This window comes from Orcinus orca, chromosome 16 (assembly GCF_937001465.1).
Source record: "Orcinus orca chromosome 16, mOrcOrc1.1, whole genome shotgun sequence".
Taxonomy (NCBI): domain Eukaryota; kingdom Metazoa; phylum Chordata; class Mammalia; order Artiodactyla; family Delphinidae; genus Orcinus; species Orcinus orca.
The window spans coordinates 25,892,783-25,913,835 of record NC_064574.1 but is presented as its reverse complement, the minus strand read 5'-3'; the positions used below and the strand labels follow the sequence as shown (position 1 = coordinate 25,913,835).

At 43.4% G+C, this 21,053-nt stretch overlaps 2 protein-coding genes across 2 annotated transcripts in view; one reads left to right on the top strand and one right to left on the bottom strand.

Annotated features, from left to right (window-relative positions):
• PXMP4 (peroxisomal membrane protein 4) overlaps positions 1 to 21,053 on the bottom strand; it is a 772,061-nt gene that overhangs the window by 71,537 nt on the left and 679,471 nt on the right. The window lies entirely within an intron of this gene.
• CHMP4B (charged multivesicular body protein 4B) overlaps positions 19,117 to 21,053 on the top strand; it is a 46,953-nt gene continuing 45,016 nt past the window's right edge. Inside the window, exon 1 of the mRNA XM_004272733.4 lies at positions 19,117 to 19,475. Within this exon, the coding sequence (XP_004272781.1) occupies positions 19,286 to 19,475 (190 nt within the window). The 5' untranslated portion in view covers positions 19,117 to 19,285. The remainder of the gene's footprint in view (positions 19,476 to 21,053) is intronic.

Below are 21,053 nucleotides of genomic sequence, written 5' to 3'. Positions count from 1 at the left end.
AAAAAGAATGAAAAGAAATGCAGACAGCCTAAGAGACCTCTGGGACAACATTAAATGCAACAACATTTGCATTATAGGGGTCCCAGAAGAAGAGAGAGAGAAGACCTGAGAAAATATTTGAAGAGATTATAGTCGAAAACTTCCCTAACATGGGAAAGGAAATAGTCACCCAAGTCCAGGAAGTGCAGAGAGTCCCAGGCAGGATAAACCCAAGGAGAAACCTGTCGAGACACATAGTAATCAAATTGACAAAAATTAGGGCTTCCCTGGTGGCACAGTGGTTGAGAGTCCACCTGCCGATGCAGGCGACACGGGTTCGTGCTCCAGTTTGGGAAGATCCCACATGCCGCGGAGCAGCTGGGCCCATGAGCCATGGCCGCTGAGCCTGCGTGTCCGGAGCCTGTGCTCTGCAATGGGAGAGGCCACAACAGTGAGAGGCCTGCATACCACGAAAAAAAAAATTGACAAAAATTAAAGACAAAGAAAAATTATTGAAAGCAACAAGGGAAAAATGACAAATAACATACAAGGGAACTCCCATAAGGTTAACAGCTGATTTCTCAGCAGAAACTCTACCAGCCAGAGGGAGTGGCATGATATATTTAAAGTGATGAAAGGGAAGAACCTACAACCAAGATTACCCGGCAAGGATCTCATTCAGATTCGATGGAGAAATCAAAAGCTTCACAGACAAGCAAAAGCTAAGAGAATTCAGCACCACAAAACCAGTTCTACAACAAATGCTAAAGGAACTTCTCTAAGTGGGAAACACAAGAGAAGAAAAGGACCTACAAAAACAAACCCATAACAATTAAGAAAATGGTAATAGGAACATACATATCGATAATTACCTTAAACGTGAATGGATTAAATGCTCCAAAAGACACAGGCTCGCTGAATAGATACAAAAACAAGACCCATATATATGCTGTCTGCAAGAGACCCACTTCAGACCTAGGGACACACATACAGACTGAAAGTGAGAGGATGGAAAAAGATATTCCATGCAAATGAAAATCAAAGACAGCTGGAGTAGCAATACTCATATCAGATAAAATAGACTTTAAAATAAAGAATGTTACAGAGACAAGGAAGGACACTACATAATGATCAAAGGATCAATCGAAGAAGAATATATAACAATTATAAATACATATGCACCCAACATAGGAGCACCTCAATACATAAGGCAACTGCTAACAGCTATAAAAGAGGAAATCAACAGTAACACAGTAATAGTAGGGGACTTTAACACCTCACTTACACCAATGGACAGATCAGCCAAACAGAAAATTAATAAGGAAACACAAGCTTTAAATGACACAGTAGACCAGAGAGATTTAATTGATATTTATAGGACATTCCATCCAAAAACAGCAGATTACACTTTCTTCTCAAGTGTGCACGGAACATTCTCCAGGATAGATCACATCTTGGGTCACAAATAAAGCCTCAGTAAATTTAAGAAAATTGAAATCATATCCAGCATCTTTCCTGACCACAACACTATGAGATTAGAAATCAATTACAGGGAGAAAAACATAAAAAACACAAACACATGGAGGCTAAACAATACGTTACTAAATAACCAAGAGATCGCTGAAGAAATCAAAGAGGAAATCAAAAGATACCTAGAGACAAATGACAACGAAAACATGACAATCCAAAACCTATGGGATGCAGCAAAAGCAGTTCTAAGAGGGAAGTTTATAGCAATACAAGCCTACTGCAAGCAACAAGAAAAATCTCAAATAAACAATCTAACCTTACACCTAAAGGAGCTAGAGAAAGGAAGAACAAACGAAACCCAAAGTTAGTAGAAGGAAAGAAATCATAAAGATCAGAGCAGAAACCAATAAAACTAAAAGCTGGTTCTTTGAAAAGATAAACAAAATAGATAAACCATTAGCCAGACTCATCAAGAAAAAGAGGGAGAGGACTCAAATCAATCAAATTAGAAATGATAAAGAGAAGTTACAACAGACACCGCAGAAATACAAAGCATCCTAAGAGACTACTACAAGCAACTCTATGCCAATAAAATGGACAACCTGGAAGAAAGGGACAAATTCTTAGAAAGGTATAACCTTCCAAGACTGAACCAGGAAGAAACAGAAAACATGAACAGACCAATCACAAGTTATGAAACTGAAACTATGAATAAAAATCTTCCAACAAACAAAAGTCCAGGACCAGATGGCTTCACATGTGAATTCTATCAAACATTTAGAGAAGAGCTAACATCCTTTTCAAACTCTTCCAAAAAATTGCAGAAGGAACACTCCCAAACTCATTCTACAAGGCCACCATCACCCTGATACCAAAACCAGACAAAGATACTACACAAAAAGAAAATTACAGACCAATATCACTGATGAATGTAGATGCAAAAATCCCCAACAAAATACTAGCAAACAGAATCTAACAACACATTAAAAGGATCATATACCATGATCAAGTGGGATTTATCCCAGGGATGCAAGGATTCTTCAATATACACAATCAATGTGATACACCATATTAACAAATTGAAGAAGAAAAACCATAGGATCATCTCAATAGATGCAGAAAAAGCTTTTGACAAAATTCAACACCCATTTATGGTAAAAAAAAAAAAAAGAAAAACTCTCCAGAAAGTGGGCATAGAGGGAACCTACCTCAACATAATAAAGGCCATATATGACAAACCCACAGCAAACATCATTCTCAATGGTGAAAAACTGAAAGCATTTCCTCTAAGATCAGGAAAAAGACAAGGATGTCCACTCTCACCACAATTATTCAACATAATTTTGGAAGTCCCAGCCACAGCAATCAGAGAAGAAAAAGAAAAGGAATACAAATTGGAAAAGAAGAAGCAAAACTGTCACTGTTTGCGGATGACATGATACTATACATAGAGAATCCTAAAGGTGCCACCAGAAAACTACTAGAGCTAATCAATGAATTTGGTAAAGTTGCAGGATACAAAATTAATGCACAGAAATCTCTTGCATTCCTATACACTAATGATGAAAAATCTGAAAGAGAAATTAAGGAAACACTCCCATTTACCATGGCAACAAAAAGAATAAAATACCTAGGAATAAACCTACCTAGGGAGACAAAAGAGCTGGATGCAGAAAACTATAAGACACTGATGAAAGAAATTAAAGATGATTTAAACAGATGGAGAGATATACCATGTTCTTGGATTGGGAGAATCAATATTGTGAAAATGACTATACTACCCAAAGCAATCTACAGATTCAATGCAATCCCTATCAAATTACCAATGGCATTTCTTACAGAACTAGAACAAAAAATCTTAAAATTTGTATGGAGACACAAAAGACCCCGAAGAGCCAAAGCAGTCTTGAGGGAAAAAAACGGAGCTGGAGGAATCAGACTCCCTGACTTCAGACTATACTACAAAGCTACAGTAAGCAAGACAATATGGTACTGACACAAAAACAGAAATATAGATCAATGGAACAGGATAGAAAGCCCAGAGATAAACCCACACACCTACGGTCAACTAATCTATGACAAAGGAGGTAAGGATATACAATGGAGAAAAGACAGTCTCTTCAATAAGTGGTGCTGGAAAAACTGGACTGCTGCATGTAAAAGAATGAAATTAGAAGACTCCCTAACACCATACACAAAAATAAACTCAAAATGGATTTGAGACCTAAATGTAAGACCAGACACTATAAAACTCTTAGAGGAAAACATAGGAAGAACACTCTGACATAAATCACAGCAAGATCTTTTTTGATCCATTTCCTAGAGCAATGGAAATAAAAACAAAGATAAACAAGTGGGACCTAATGAAACTTAAAAGCTTTTGCAAAGCAAAGGAAACTACAAACAAGATGAAAAGACAACCCTTAGAATGGGAGAAAATATTTGCAAATGAATCAACGGACAAAGGATTAATCTCCAAAATATACAAGCAGCTCATGCAGCTCCATATCAAAAAAACAAACAACCCAATCCAAAAATGGGCAGAAGAACTAAGTAGACATTTCTCCAAAGAAGCTACACAGATGGCCAACAAACATATGAAATGATGCTCAACATCACTAATCATTACAGAAATGCAAATGGCCATCATCAAAAAATCTACAAACAATAAATGCTGGAGAGGGTGTGGAGAAAAGGGAACACTCTTGCAGTGTTGGTGGGAATGTAAATTGATACAGCCACTATGGAGAACAGTATGGAGATTCCTTAAACAACTAAAAATAGAATTACCATATGACCCAGCAATCCCACTACTGGGTTTATACCCTGAGAAAACCACGATTCGAAAAGCCACATGCACCCCTACGTCCACTGCAGCACTATTTACAATAGCCAGGTCATGGAAGCAACCTAAATGCCCATTGATAGACGAATGGATAAAGAAGATGTGGTACATATGTGCAGTGGAATATTAGCCATAAAAAGGAACGAAACTGGATCATTTGTAGAGACATGGATGGATCTAGAGACTGTCATACAGAGTGAAGTAAGTCAGAAAGAGAAAAACAAATATCGTATATTAACGCATATATGTGGAACCTAGAAAAATGGTACAGATGAACCGGTTTGCAGGGCAGAAATAGAGACACAGATGTAGAGAACAAACGTATGGACACCAAGGGGGAAAGTGGCGGTGTGGTGGTGGTGGTGGTATGAATTGGGAGATTGGGATTGACCTATATACACTAATATGTATAAAATGGATAAGTAATAAGAACCTGCTGTATAAAAAAATAAATAAAATTCAAAACTTTTTTTTTAAAATGAAGAAGAAGAAGGCATGCCAAATAGAGCAGGGCATGAGCAAAGACCTCGAGGTATGACAGTGCTCAAGGTGTGTCATGTCTTGGGGCTGGTGAATGGTCCAGGGTGACAGAGATTTGGGGGAAGCGGGTAGATCATGGTAATCTCTAATATGCATCGAGCCTCCATGTGATCGACACTGTGCTATAAGCCTTTTATGTCGTATCACCTCAGCCCCATCAGGTGAGAATTGTCACTTTCCTTATTTTACAGATGAGGAAATGTAGGTACAGAGAAGTAAAGTTTCTTGCCCAAACTCACACAGCTAATAAGTCAGAGAGTTGGGATTCAGGCTGGGTGGCCTGCCTCCACGTGGCCTTAGCCACTCTGCTCTACTGAAATATGGGTTGATGTCTAATCAGAGAGAGCCTTGGATGTTGGGTTAAGGAATTTTATTCTCTACAATGAATATATTCTCTATAATGGAAGAGTCATGGGTGGCATTAAACATTTTTTTAAAAATTGTAACAGTGGGTTTCCCTGGTGGCGCAGTGGTTGAGAGTCCGCCTGCTGATGCAGGGGACGTGGGTTCATACCCCAGTCCGGGAAGATCCCACATGCCGCGGAGCGGCTGGGCCCGTGGGCCATGGCTGCTGAGCCTGCGCGTCCGGAGCCTGTGCTCTGCAACAGGAGGGGTCACGACAGTGAGAGGCCCAGGTACCGCAAAAAAAAAAAATTGTAACAGTGATAGTAAAAAATGTTAAAAATCACATCTCCATCCTAATACAACTATTTAAATTATATTTCTCTTTTCTTTCTGCCAATGTACACATGCATGCACTTACCAATAATCCTGAGGACTAAAGTTTACTAGGCACTTATATCATGCCTGGTGTGTCCTAAGCACTTTAAGGTAGGTGCTACTTTTAATCATATTTTACAGCTGAGATGAGGCAAGGTTAAGCAGCCCCAAGTCACACAGCAGTAAGTGACAGAGCAAGGCCCCCAAACAAGGGCCATATCAAGATCAGGTCAAATACTTAACAGATGTGCAGTTGGACTGCGGGGGAGGAGGCTGGGGCACTATTGGGGTTCTCATAGCTGAACGTGTCCCAGGTTGGCAGATGAGAGACTGAGGCCCAGAGAGCGGAAGGCCCATGGTCAAGGGTCACTCAAAGTTGATGACAGAGCTTCTCCAGGACCCCACAGCCCCTAGATGCAGGACAGGGTGTAGTATAAAGAGGAACTGAGCTGGGCATCCAGGATCCCACAGATTTTGGCATCAGGCAGAGCTGGGTTTGAATCCTGGCTCTGCCTCTTCCCAGCTGTGTAACTGTGGCAAGTCACTTCACCTCTCTGAACCTTGGGGTCCTCATATGTCAAATGGGGAGAATAATAGTACCTACCCAATGAGACTGTTGTTGCAGCTGAGGGAGAGAATTCTGGTAAAGCAGAGATCACAAATTGGCAGCCCACAGGTTGATAGACTTTGGCATTCACAATGTTTGAAAAATGAGCCAACATTTAAAAGTAATGAAATTAGAGACCTGCAATCATGAAAAGTAAGATTCATTCCTTCTGTGTCAGGAACAAGACCATGGTGCCTGCTATCATGACTTCAACATTATGTTGGAGGTCTAGCCAAAGGAACAAGGCAAGAAAAATAAATGGTGGAAGGATTGGAAAGGAGGAAATAATAGCAAGGATGCTGAAATAATAGTAAGACAAATATATAAAAATTTACTGTGTTCCTATACTCTACAAGTAATTAGAAAATGTAATTTAAAGTTGGGAGATTTCACATAAAAATCTGGATTTCTGACTTCTATTGAAAAATGGGGGGAATTCCCTGGTTGTCCAGTGGTTAGGACTCTGGCCCTTCACTGTTGAGGGCGTGGGTTCAATCCCCGGTTGGGGAACTAAGATCCCTCAGGTGTGTGGCATGGCCACACACACAAAAAAAAGATAAGAAAAATGGGGTATCTGGTACCATGGGGCAGTAGTCAGGTGGAGCTGGGCTAGCCAGCCCTTTAGGTGAGCACATATATTACATGTGTCTGAAAAGTGGAAAAGCAAGATGGCCAGGCAGGGCCACATTATTTTTCATGTCCCTGGCCCACTTTATTCATTCATCTTATTTATAGACTCTGTGGGTATATGACTTTGAGGAACCCTGTAAATTCTGCTTCCTTTTCGTCCAGTCCTCTGTCTGCCTCTAAGCCAGAGCTGCCCTCAGTTTCTCTATCAATAAATGTGGGGAGTTGAGTCATGGCTTTATTGACTGTATACTAAGCGCCATGCCCTGTGCTCTGTGCCTTATTTATATGTTACTGAGTCCTCAAGACACCCCTTGGAAGCAAGCTCTCTTATCATGTCCATTTTACAGGTGGGGAAACCAAGGCTCAGAGAGGTATAACAACTTGCCCAAGGACTCACAGCTGGAATGTGTGGAGCTGGGCCTCCAGTCCAGGACTGACAGACTCCAGAACTCCTGCCTACTTTTAGGATTTCTAAAGCTCTCACCAGCTCTGATGAGATGGTTATTTTTGGAAACACTTCTCTGAGGCTCCAGCCACAGCTCATCTCCTTGGCCACACTACCCTGTCCAGGACATCAGGCTCTCCTGCATGGATGACCGTATCATCAGCCTTCTCTTTTTTAAAAAAATTAATTTATTGTATTTTATTTATTTTTGGCTGCACTGGGTCTTTGTTGCTGAGCGTGGGCTTTCTCTAGTTGTGGTGAGTGGGGGCTACTCTTCATTGCGGTGCGTAGGCTTCTCATTGTGGTGGCTTCTCTTGTTGCAGAGCATGGGCTCTAGGCGCGCGGGCTCAGTAGTTGTGGCACAAGGGCTTAGTTGCTCTGCGGCATGTGGGATCTTCCTGGACCAGGGCTTGAACCTGTGTCCCCTGCATTGGCAGGCGTATTCTTAACCACTGCGCCACGAGGGAAGCCCATCAGCCTTCTCTTTGGTCTCCCTGCTTTCTCTCTTCCACCACCATGATCCATTCTCTTGACAGCAGCCCAAAGGATCTCTCTAGAGCCTGTTCAGATTATCCCACTTTCTTGTTTAAAACCCTCCAGTGGCTTCCAATCCCTCCCAGAGTGAAATCTAAAGTTTTCCCTATAGATTTCAAGGTTCTTTACCATGCAGCCCTCGTCTCCTACCACTCTTTCCTTTTTTCTTTAAATTTATTTATTTTGTTTATTTATTTTTATTTTTTGGCTGCATTGGGTCTTCATTGCCGCGCTCAGGCTTTCTCTAGTGGTGGCGAGCAGGGGCAGCTCTTCATTGCGGTGTGTGGGCTTCTCATTGCGGTGGCTTCTCTTGTTGCGGAGCACAGGCTCTAGGCACGCGGGCTTCAGTAGTTGTGGCATGCAGGCTCAGTAGTTGTGGTGCATGGGCTTAGTTGCTCCGTGGCATATGGGATCTTCCTCGACCAGGGCTCGAACCTGTGTCCCATGCCTTGGCTGGCGGATTCTTTAACCACGGTGCCACCAGGGAAGCCCTCCTACCACTCTTTTCTTATTTCACTCCACTCCAGCCACACCTGCCCCCTAGCTGTTCTTCCATCATATAAACTAGTTCCTGCCTCGGGGCCTTTGCACTTGCTATTCCGTCTGTCTAGAATGCTCTTCTCCCAGATTTTTTATGGCTGGCTCCCTCCTTCTATTCACCTTTGTCCAAAAGTCATTTCCTCAGAGAGGCCTTCCCTGGCCAATCTGTCTAAAATAACCCCCACCCACTCCCATCATTTTCTAGTCCCTTACCCTGCTTCATTTTTATTCATCACCCTTGACATTATATTAGACATTTCTTTATTGTCTGTTCCCCTCATTAGAAACCCACAAGGACAAGGACTTTTTTCTGTTTTGTTCACTGGTATATCTACAGCGCCTAGAACTTCACAGTAATTGCTCGATTAATATTTCTTGAGACATTTTGAACGAACAAGGTCCCCTCCACACATCCCCTCCTCCCACCTCACAGGGGCCAAGGGTAAGTTTCCCCCAGTAAAAAGCCGCCACATAGGCTGAGAGAGAGTTGGGCGGTAACGTCTGGTATAAAGGACTCTTTCCTTTGTCTTAAAAGGGAGCTGAGAATATCTGGGACAAATGACAAAGGCGGTGGCTTGGAAGTCTCAGTTGACAGAGCAGGTATCCTGCCTGGCCCAGGAGAACCGGTTGCACCAATTTTATCACCCCGGGGGAGGAAGGAGTGGAGGTGGCAGCTGCAGATACTCCTAACCCCCAAGGCTGCCAGCAAGTGCCCCAAGGATTCTCAGGACCTGAAGGGTGGTGGTGTCAGGGAGTTTAGTAGATCTACCTCAGGGTTGGGGGTGACCCCCTACTGGCCAAGGGTGGCTGGTGTATGGTCAGGCACAGAACCTGAGGCAGGAGGCCAAGGCCCAACTTCTCTGTATAGAATCACAGAGAGTAAACTGAAGCCCAGAAAGCAAAAGGGTCTTGTCATGGCAAACTGAGTTCAGATCCAGCTCTCCTGACCCCCAGGTCACAGCTACCTCAGTCCATTCATTTATTCACTCAACAAATATTTAATGAGCACCTACCATATGCCAGGCATAGTTCTAGGCATTGGCGGTACACCGTGAACCGTTCCCCTGTAAAGGAAGCAGAAGATAAATAACAAAGTAAATAAGCAAATTATATAATATGTTAGGAGGTGATAAATTACTGTAGAAAAGAGAAAAAATAGAGGCAAATAGAGGTTTGGGGAGTATGGGGTGTGGGGCAGGTTGCAGCATTATTTGGGGCGGCCTGGAAAGCCTCACTAGGAAGGAAACATTTAGGAAGAGACTCAAGGAAGAGGAAATGAGCCATGTGGTTATCTGGGAAACAGCATGTCAGGGAGAGGGCACAGCCCTTGCAAAGCGATGCCCTAAGGCTGGAGGGCCCTGCTGTATTTGAAGAACAGTAGAGAGGCCAGTGTGGCTGGAGCGAGGAGTTGGAAAGGCAGTGAGGTGATGGGAGGATCATGACACATCATGTAGGGACTTGAGGGACATTGAAAGGCCTTTGGCTTTTACTCTGAAGTATGTGGGGAGCCATCGGGGGGAGCTGTGAGCAGTGGATCTGACATGTATTCTTTAAAGGACCCCTCAGGCTGCCATTTAGAGAATGTGCTGGAGCGGGTAAGGGTGGAGACAGGAAGGCCAGTGAGGAAGTGTATTAGTTTCCTATTGCTGCTGTAACAAATTACTACAAACTCTGTGGTTTAAAACAACTCAAGTTTATTATCTTTCACTGTTGGAGGTCAGGGGTCTGGTACGTTCTTAATGGGCTGAGATCGAGTTACTGGCAGGGCTGTGTTCCTTTTGGAGGCTCTTGGGGAGAATCCATTCCCATGCCTTTTCCAGTTTCTAGAAGCCAACTGCATTCCTTGGCTTGTGACCCCTTTCTGGCTTCAAAGCCAGAAAGGTAGTATCTTCCATTCTCTCTCTGACTCTGACCCTCCTGCTTTCTTCTTGTGATTGCATTGGGTCCACCAGGATAATCTCCCCATCTCAATATCCTTAATTTAATTCTTCTGCAAAGCCCTTTTTGCCACTAGATGACATTCTATAGAATGTGGACATCTTTGGAAGGCCAATATTCTGCCTACCACTGGAGGCTACTGCAAAAATCCAGGCAAGAAATGATGGTGAAATGAGTCAGAGTGACAGCAGTGAAGATGATGAGAAGAGGTGGGGTTCTGGATATATTTTGAGGGTAGAGCCAACAGGATATTCTGAGATTGGATGTGGACCTTTCTTTTTCAGTGGAGGGGGACTTCTGCTCTACCTCTGTGTTGGGCCTGGACCTGGATGAGGATGTGGATTTCTCTGGCATGAGGACCAAGGAGTCATCAATCCATTACTGGAAACTATGTGGCTCCCTAGGGCCTGGTGCCTGTCACATGGCCTGCATGTGCTCAGTTGAAGGGGTATGAAGTACGTCTTGTAACCCACCATTAGCTCAAGTGCAGGGGCCCCTCCAGGGCACAATCTCCCCTGACTCCCCACTGTCCAGGTTCTGCTGGGCCTGACCTACCCCTATTCCTAACTTTGGCCTGTTCCCCAGGAAGGTCACACTTGCTCCCATGTCCATCACACTTTATTTATGTGTTTGTTTATGTGTGAAACCGAGTCTCCCTAAAACCGAGTTCCTATACTGAGTTTATGATTAATCTCTCTATCCAAAACTTTATTCCCCTGCTTGTCTCCTCTGACCTCAATCCCTTTTTTGTCCCCTCTGGCCTCAATCCTGTGCTAACTGAACACTAATCAACCAGGGTCAGCTATTGTTGATAACATCATCAATGTACTAAAATTGCTACTATGTCATCATTAACTTACAAACTCAGGTTGTTTCTCTAGGGCAAGATGAGCCCACAGATCCTCAAGCCATGGACCGCCTGGACAGAGAATTATAAGAAGGAGACCTCCTGATTCCTGAAACCATGATTAAGAAATGTCACAAGACGATAATTAATCCTAGTTCCTTTGTTCTTCCCCCTTAAAACATCCCTAACTCAAAGACCAAGATGAAGTGGATCTGAGACTTGTCTCCCACTCCTTTGCTTGATGCCCTGCAAATAAATCCTTACTTTGCTGCAAATGCCCGCTGTCAGAGTTTGGCTTTCTGCATCACAGGCACACGAGCTCTTGCTTGGTTTCATGTGTATCTCTCTGTCCACTTATTCGTTTGGATGTAGGCAGTATAAGCATAGTGGCTAAGCAGGTTGTATTTACAGTAAGAATCCCAGCTCTGCCCCTACAAGCTGTGTGACCTTGGGCAAGCTATTCAACTTCTCTGTTTCTCCAGTATCTAATGTACAAAATGGGGACGATAATAGTGCTCATTTCATGCAGTTGTGTGGGCTAAATGAGCTATTTCTTGTAAAATGCTCAGTTTGGTGTCTTGCTTAGAACAAAGTGCTCAATAAAGATTTTCTATTACTTGCTGGGGTATCAGATGCCAGCCACACTACTTAATAATGGTGTGACCTTGGGCGAGTCATTCAAACCTCTCGAAGCTTCTATTTCCTCAGCTGTAATCTGTACCTACCTCATCGAGCTATAGTTGGGATGATTAAATGAAGTATTCTATGTAAGCCATCTGATTCAGCATGAGGGCTCAATAGATGTTATTGACTATTATTCCTGTCATTATTGTTTATTTATTGTGTAAATATATATTGGATGCATATTCTGTGCCAGGCCCTTTACCTGTATTCTCAATGAATCCTCAGAATGTGGCCTGGTATGGAAGTTAGTGTCTCTTTCACAGATGGGGAAACCGAGGCAGATGACGCACCTTGCCATATGGCTGAATGGAAGAGCCCCAGTTCTAAACTAGGTTTGTGTGGTAGGCACCAAAACATGTTTTCTTTTTGTTGATGTACAGTATTACATAATTTACAGGTGTACAATATAGTGATTCACAATTTTAAAGGTTATACTCCATTTATAGTTATAAAATATTGGCTATATTCCCCATGTTGTACAATATATCCTTTAGCTTATTTTATACGTAATAGTTTGTACCTCTTAATCCCCTACCCCCAAACATGTTTTCTTTTCATTACTTCAACACACTTTTTTTTGAGTTAAAATTCACATAACATAAAATTCACCATTTTAACTATTTAAAGTGTACAATTCAGTGATTTTTAATTAGGTTGTTTGTGTTTTTTGTTTTTGAGTTGTAATAGCTTTTTTTTTAAGATAATTTTATTTAGTTTTTAAAAAATATTTATTTATTTTTGGCTGCGTTGGGTCTTGGTTGCACGGGGTCTTTGTTGTGGCATTCAGGATCTTTCGTTTCGGTGCGTGGGCTCTTCTTTGGGGCACACAGGCTTCTCTCTAGTTGTGGCTTGTGTGCTCAGTAGTTGCAGCGCATGGGCTTAGTTTCTCTGCGGCATGTGGGATCTTAGTTCCCCGACCAGGGATCGAACCCGCGTTCCCTGCACTGGAAGGCAGATTCTTAACCACTGGACTACCAGGGAAGTCCCTTTTTAAAAAACGTATTCTGGGGCTTCCCTGGTGACACAGTGGCTAAGAATCTGCCTGCCAATGCAGGGGATACAGGTTTGAGCCCTGGTCCAGGAAGATCCCACATGCCGCGGAGCAACTAAGCCCACGCACCACAACTACTGAGCCTGCTCTCTAGAGCCCTCGAGCCACAACTACTGAGCTCACACACCACAACTACTGAAGCCCACACGCCTAGAGCCCGTGCTCCGCAACAAGAGAAGCCACCGCAATAGAAGCCCGCGCACCTCAACGAAGAGTAGCCCCTGCTCGCCGCCACTAGAGAAAAGCCCATGCACAGCAACAAAGACACAACACAGCCAAAAATAAAATAAATTAATTTTTAAAAAATTAAAGACAAATGTATTCTGAATATTAACTCCTTGTCAGGTATGGAATTTGCCAGTATTTTCTCTCATTTTGTGAGTTGTCCTTTCACTTTCTTGATAATGGACTTCGGTGCACAAAAGTTTTTAATGTTGGTGAAGTCCAATGTATCTATTTTCTTCTTTTCTTGCTTGTGCTTTTTATGTCATATTTAAGAAACTGTTGCCTAACTGAAGGTCACAAAGATTTATACCTATGTTTCCTTCTAAGAGTTTTATAGTTTTAGTTCTTACATTTAGGTCCTTTTTTGTATATGGTGAGAGGTAGGGATATAAATTCATTCTTTTGCATCTGAATATCCAGTTGTCCCAACACCGTTTGTTGAAAGACTGTTCTTTCCCTATTGAATGGTCTTGGTACTCTTGTTGAAAATCAATTGACCATAGACGTATGGGTTTATTTCTGGACTCTCAGTTCTGTTCCATTGATCTATATATCTATCTTTATGTCAGGGCCACACTGTTTTTGTTTTGTTTTGTCTGGGTTTTGTTGTTGTTTTTGTTGTTTTACTGAGAACTTTTTTTTAATTGAGGTATAGTTGATTTAAAATATTGTGTTAGTTTCAGGTGTACAGCATAGTGATTCGATTATATATTTTTTTCTGATTATATTCCATCATAGGTTATTACAAGATGTTGAATATAATTCCCTGTGCTGTACAGTAAATCCTTGTTGCTTATCTATTTTATGTATAGTAGTTTGTATCTGTTAATGGGGGTGGGCTTTTTTGCATTTTTAAATTGAGATATAATTGACATATAACATTATAGTTATCTCTTGCTATCCTCAGGGGATTCGTTCCAGAATCCCCCTCAGATACCAAAATTTGAGGGTGCTCAAGTCCCTTATTATAAAATGGTGTAGTATTTGCATATAACATCCTCCAGTATACTTTAAATCATCTCTAGGTTACTTACAATACCTAATACAATGTAAATGCTATATAAATAGTTGCTGGTGCACAGCAAATTCAAGTTTTGTTTTTTGGAACTTCCTGGATTTTTTTTTGTTGTTGCTATTTTCAAACCTCAGTTGGTTGAATGCATGGATACAGATCCTGCGGATATGGAGGGCTGACTGTATATTAGTTTCAGGTTTACAACATAATGACTCAATATTTGTGTATATTGTGAAATGATCACCACAATAAGTCTGGTTAACATGCGTCACCATATGTAGCTACAAATTCGTTTTTTTGTGTGTGCTGAAGATATTTTTAAGGAGCAATCCCAGATATCCTCCCTCCCCTGCAAAAAAACCCTCACCTAAATCCGATTCCCCCACATTGCTCTTCATGGGCGCCTAGTCCATCTGAACCACCTGAAACCAAGCCGGTGGCTCACTTTTAAGGTCGCTCAGCTTCCGCTCTGAATTGAGGAATGTGTACTTGAACTTTAAAACAGATTCTCTCCTGGAAGGAGAGTCACAGGGCAGCATGCTAGGCAGAGTAACTGCCAGGGCATTGTTCGGGGTAAATAATAACGACCAGATAGCTGCTGCTGGTTATGGGATGTTCATGAGCTTTGGGAGGAGGCTGGAACATTGAGGGCCAGTGCAGGTCTCCCCGTGAACAGGCATATAGAACATGGGACTGAGAGGTGGGCTCCCAGGCTGAACATGGAGACCCTCAGGGAGATGGTCTCACCAGCACGAGGCGTGGAGATGTGTGTCCCTCTGGTCCGTGAGATCCAGGTGGTCGTGCACCAGATACACAGTGTCACAGTAGGTCAGAGATTCCAACAAGGGAGCCCAGCGAAAGGCATGGCAGGAGGTTGTCCCTACCACTGGGGGCCATCTTGAGAAGGCCAAGTGTGGGTTTTGATGCAGAACCAAAGGTCTGTGTTCCCTGCCAGAATTATGCCTACAAGGTACCAACTGGGTTTTGCCTTTTCCTGAAAGATCCTGCCACCAAGTGTGCATTTGCTTGTCAAGGAGCAAAACTGTCACCCTGAGCAAGTGGCTAACCCAATCTTACCCTCGCCCTCATCTCCAGGGCCAGGCCGTGACTTGGCTTCTCTGCTTGAGCTCCTGGACCACAGAGAGCTTCTCTCTGCTGTGATGAGAGACCCAAGGGTGACTCCTGGGCCCGGTTACTCTGAGATCCCCCAGTTACCTCCTCCCCCAGTTACCTCCTTCCCCAGTTCTGCCAGCTGTGTTGCAGGAAAAGAAATAAATGGGGTGCAAGAGGATGGTCACATTCCAGGTCTCAGGCGAGTGCCTGGGACGGGCCGCCAAGTAAGGGTCCTTGGCTTCGCTTAGGAAGGAACTCAAGAGTGAGCCCAAGTAGAGGGAAAGCAGATTTCTTTAGAAATATACACATTCCATTGACAGAATGCAGTCCATCTCAGAAAGTGAGAGTGACCAGGACTACATCGTTCTGATTATTGCAGATTTGCAATAAGTTTTGAAATTGGGAAGTGTGAGTCCTCCAATTTTGTTTTGACTATTCAAGGCCCTTTAAAATTCCATATGAATTTTAAAATGCAGCTTATCCGTTTCTGCAAAAAAAGGCAGCTCATATTTTTATAGGGGTTGTATTGAATCTGTAGATAGATGTGGGGAGTTTTGTGACCCAACAATAATAAGTCTTCCAATCCATGAATATGGGATGTCTTTCAACTTATTTAGATGTTTAATTTCTTTCAACAAAGTTTTGTACTTCTCAGTGTACAAGACTTGACTTTATTAGGTTGAACACTTCTGTTCCTAGTTTGTTGAGTGTTTTTATCAGGAAAGGGTGTTGGATATACTCTGCTTGGTTTTTACAGCTAAAAATTAGCAAAGTCCTCTGTATTTGACTTGGTATAATTATGTGAGACCAAATCATAATAATTTTTATGATTCATATTCAAAACCCATTCTTCATAATAGGCTTTATTAATTAAGTTTTTCTTGACTTTTTTTTTTTTGGCTGCATCACACGGCTGCCAGGATCTTAGCTCCCCGACCAGGGATTGAACCCGGCCCCCTGGCAGTGGAAGTGAAGAGTCCTAATCACTGGATGGCCAGGGAATTCCCTCCTTGACATATTTTTAAAGAAAATTACAAATATATGGCAGGGTATCTTTAACCATGTGACCTTGGACAGTTTTTACTTCTATGGTTCTCAGTTTCCTCAGCTATAACATGTAGAGGGTATAGTAATGCTTATTTCATGGGGCTGTGGTGGATGGAAATAAGATGAGATTTTTGAAGGCAGGGTACTTTGTAAACAAATCAAAACTGCACGCTTCTATTGCTGCTCTTACCAGAGATATTTTAACATTGCAGTGTAACATGTTTAGTTAATACATAAGATATGTAAAGGACATTGATCTTAAGTACAAAAATATAAATTTGTATACACCCATGTGAACACCATTGGATCTTGATACTGAACCTGTCAGCACACCACAATGGTCATTCTTCCTGGTCTATACTACCCCAGGAGGTAACTACTATTCTGACTCCTATCACCACAAATTATAAATTAATTTTGCCTGTTTTTGAACTTTGTATAATTGGAATCATACAGGCTTTTGTGTCTAATTTCTTTCAGTCAGCATAATATCTGCAAGTAATTCAAGTTGTTGGAAGTACTGGTAGTTCATTCTTTTCACAAAGTTTTTAATGAGCTAACACCAGTCGGTCACAGTTCGAAAAGGCTGTGCATTTGCCCAAGAGACCAGAAAAATGAGGACCAGGGAAGCCCAGGGCTCTCCAGTATTGAGCCAATACACCCTGTGAATCTCTACCAAGGCAGTTGAATCCAGGATGGCAGCTACCTTGCCCATGTTGTCACTATCTCCCATCCCACATGCTAGGCAGACATCATGATTTTTTTTTTTTTTTTGCCATGCTTCGTGGTCTGTGGGATCTTAGTTCCCCGACCAGGGATCGAACTCGCACCCCCTGCATTGAAAGCGCAGAGTCTTAACCGCTGGACTGCCAGGGAAGTCCGCAGACATCATGAATTGATCTCAGAACATTTTTAAGAGATGTCCTGATGCAGACTCAGAATTCTTCTCAACCCAGTAATCCGAGTGACTCACACACCAATTAATTGGGGTTGGTACTAAAGATTAAATCGGAATGTTCTGCTATCATATTCCCAAGATGTATTTCTGGGCTCCCAGAGTTATGACATGAGGGGCTCTGCTATCATCCCGGCTTACCCCACAGCAATATGAGACTGACGGTGGTGAGGTCTGCAGAGTCAGACTGTTCATATAGTCTTTTGGGCCATGGCTCAAACCCAGCAAATGTTTTGCTACCTGTGTGCCTGGTTGCAGCATGACTTAGATAAGGGGGGAGAGGCAGATTTCGTAGATATGGAGGGGTTGCTGTACCCATTAGATGGCTTGATGGAACCCACCTCGTTTTTGTTTTTTATTTTGATAAAAACATTGCAATGTCTCAATTACAAAACAAACAGAAGTGTGATTTATGTTTCACAATTTATGCTGCTGTGAATTCTTGACAGTTCTAGTATGTCTCTCACATTTGAAAAATTTCTTCCAACCTGGAAAGTTGGGTGAGATGAACTCTCTCATCCTCTGGGAATAGTTACCTTTAGGTGCAGGCTGGGGTTGTGGCAGATTACAACAACAACAATGACAAGGACAACATTCAAGGCATATTTTTGTCTATATGTAGGTAATAGTCTGGGGAGGAGACAAGACTCATATATGTGAAATAATAGAGGAAAAGTTCCATTAAGCTCTCATTTACTTGAAACTCTGTTCCTAAGCAACAGAGTCCAGGAAGGGATAAAAAAGAAGCCAAGTTTTTCTTCATTGGAGAGCACTTCAGAACTGGTTTACTCAGAACTGCTTTACTCTTTGTTTTCATGCAAGGCTAATAAATGCAAAAGATTGGAAGCAGCAAATTAGATTGGTGGGCTTGGGCGAAGTATTGGCTACTAGACACAGCCTCAGTGCTAATAGACGGAGAAGTGATTCTTTTTTTTTTTTTTTTTTTTTTTGGCCACACCGCGCGGCATGTAGGATCTTAGTTCCCTGACTAGGGATCTAATCCACGCCCCCCGCATTGGAAGCGCGGAGTCTTAACCACTGGACCACCAAGGAAATCCGGAGAAGTGATTCTTGACAGCAAAAGACAAGGAAAAACAATGAAATGTGACCCCACAACTAGCTGGCCCTTTGTAATGCGGGGGCAAAAAAATCCTCAATTCTGCTACTTTTGAAAGTTTGAGTCTTCTCCCGGTTTAATTGCTATCGTGCATAATGATGACCCAGAATAAAATATATATTTCTGAGCACCTACTGTGCTAGGCCTATGCTAAGTAAGCATCTTACATTCCCTATCTCACACAAGGTTGGAGGTGGTCCTGTCGCTATCTCCAGTTTACAGTTTTGGAAAGGGAAGCTCAGAATAGAGGAAGTAACTGCCCAAGTAAGTATTCAAAGTGGGTTTTGAACTTTTGCACTCTAGCTTTGCTGTTAGCCTCTACTAGGTTTCGAAAAACGTGTTAGGTGAATACGGAGTAGACAGGCATTGCAGGTAGAGAAACAGCATATGCGAAGGCTATTAAGTTAAGGTAGTCAGTCACTCAATTTCTCTGAGTCTTGCTTACTCACCTACAAAAATAGTAACAGTATTATCTCTCACAGTCTTGTGAGAATTAAATGTGATAATGCATGTAAAGCATTTTCCATAATGCCTGGATCATAGAATGTGCATAACGTTAATTACTGTTTTATAAAATATTCTTACTTCTCTTCCTGTTCTTCTACCGCTACAGAACTGGTTCCAAGGAGACTACATTTCCCAGCATGCGATCTCGCCCTTTGACCCTAGCTAGACCTAAAAGCGCGCCGCCGAGAGCTTTAAGCAGGAAGACTATAGCCTCCCGGCATGCAGCGCGCCACTCTCCGTTAGATTTGAGGGACGGCCGGCGCGTTGCCCACCGGGAGTTGTAGTCAGTGGCGTGTTTCCTTGACGCCGGCGGGGCCGGGCGTGGGGGCCTGTGGTAGGTGGCGCGACCGGGCCCAGCTGCTGGGCGGAGGTGGCGGAGAGGCCTGCGGCGGCAGGGAGCGGCGGAGCGGGGAGAGGGCGCCGAAGCCGAGCCGAGCCGGAGCGGGCGGCGCAGGCCGGCGCGACGAGCAGCAACCATGTCGGTGTTCGGGAAGCTGTTCGGGGCTGGAGGGGGTAAGGCCGGCAAGGGCGGCCCGACCCCCCAGGAGGCCATCCAGAGGCTTCGGGACACGGAGGAGATGCTAAGTAAGAAGCAGGAATTCCTGGAGAAGAAGATCGAGCAGGAGCTGACAGCCGCCAAGAAGCACGGCACCAAAAACAAGCGCGGTGAGTCGGCCCGGCCCCCTCAGACTCCTCTGACCCGGACTCCACCTTCGTGAGACTTGCCCCAGTGTTTCCTCAGATTCTGGAACTCTTATCCCGTCAGACTCCCTTCCTTGCCTTTCCCGGTCCGGGACCCCTCCCCGTCTGACTCCCTTCAGTGTCTCCTGGAGCCCTAGACTCCTCCATCGTCAGACTGCTATTCAGCCGTCTCGTCTCAGGCTCTCCCCATTCGGCCAGGCCCTTTCGTCTCTAATTTCACAGCAGTTCTTCCTCCGCCCTCACTCTATTCGTTTCTCTTCCGCCTTTTCCTCCTTCCTCTGGCTTGCCCTCATCCACCTTCCCAGATACTGCCGCCGCCTCCTTGGCTCATTTCTGCCCTCCATCCTAACACTTGTGTACTTCCTGGTCCCACCCCTACCCTCTGCCGACCCCTCTGTGGAGTCCATGAGCAGTCCTTGGTCTCTCCCCATCCCCCTGACTCAGAATTCTTCTTAAGAAGCCGCCTGGATGGAGAGAAAAGGGGACTGGGGGAGAGGAGACCCCCTGGTTCGGACTCTATTCACTTGCTGAGTGAACTTGAGCAAATTCCTTTTCTTCTTGAGCCTCATTTTCCCCATCCGTCAGCCGGACTTTGGCCTCCGTGAGGCCCTCCCAGCCCTGTGATTCACTTCTTGTTGCCTTATCAGAGTTTCACGTAGCCAAACCTTCACCTGGTGACTCACAGCTTCCCAGTCTGTATGTACCAGAAATAAGGATTCCATTCCTCCTTTGGCCCCGACTCCTCCCCGAGTCCCCACTGTGGTTCAGGGCAGGGATATTGAACTCTGAGGCACTTTACTTACTGTTGTATGGCTTTCTGGGCAAGTGCTTTGTATTCTTCTTAAGTGAGGTGAATGTGAAAACGCTTTAGTAACTGTAAAGCAGTTTAGGAATATTTGATTTTTCTCGTTGTTATGGCAATATGAGAGTGAGCCATAGCGTAACAACCCCCCCCACCCGAGAAGGAGGAAAGGTGAGAGGGGTTTAGGAGCTTTACAAACAAGTATTTAACTCAGAAGTCTGCAAGTCACTAGCTGTGTGACCTTGAGCTAGTGAATTTACCTCTGAAAGGAAGATAAGGATTTACAGTGCCCAGTATACAGTAGGGGTTAAATAGATGTTTTCTTCATTTTAACAGAAGAACAAAATAACCCATTCTGAGGATTCTCCTTTGCTGATAGTCAGTGGATACTCTGGACATTCTTTTTGGGGGCTTACTGCATGCACTGTATTCACAGGGTGAACAAAATACAGCTTCCACCCTAATGAGGGAGAAGACAAGGAAATAAATGAAAATTTTGTCTAGTGTTGAAATGTCTAGACACTAAATGAAAATAGTGTCTAGTGTCTAGTGTTGAAAAGTGCTAAAAAAATTGGATGGGGAGTGATGGGGTGGCAGGGGGTGTCACTTTAGATAGGGTGGTCTGGGAAGTCCTCTTTGAAAAGGTCAAGTTTGAAGTGAACCTTGAGAACTTACCAGCTCTGTAGAAATCTAGGGGAGAAGCCTTCCAGGCAAGCAGGCAGCATAGAAAAACACCCGGA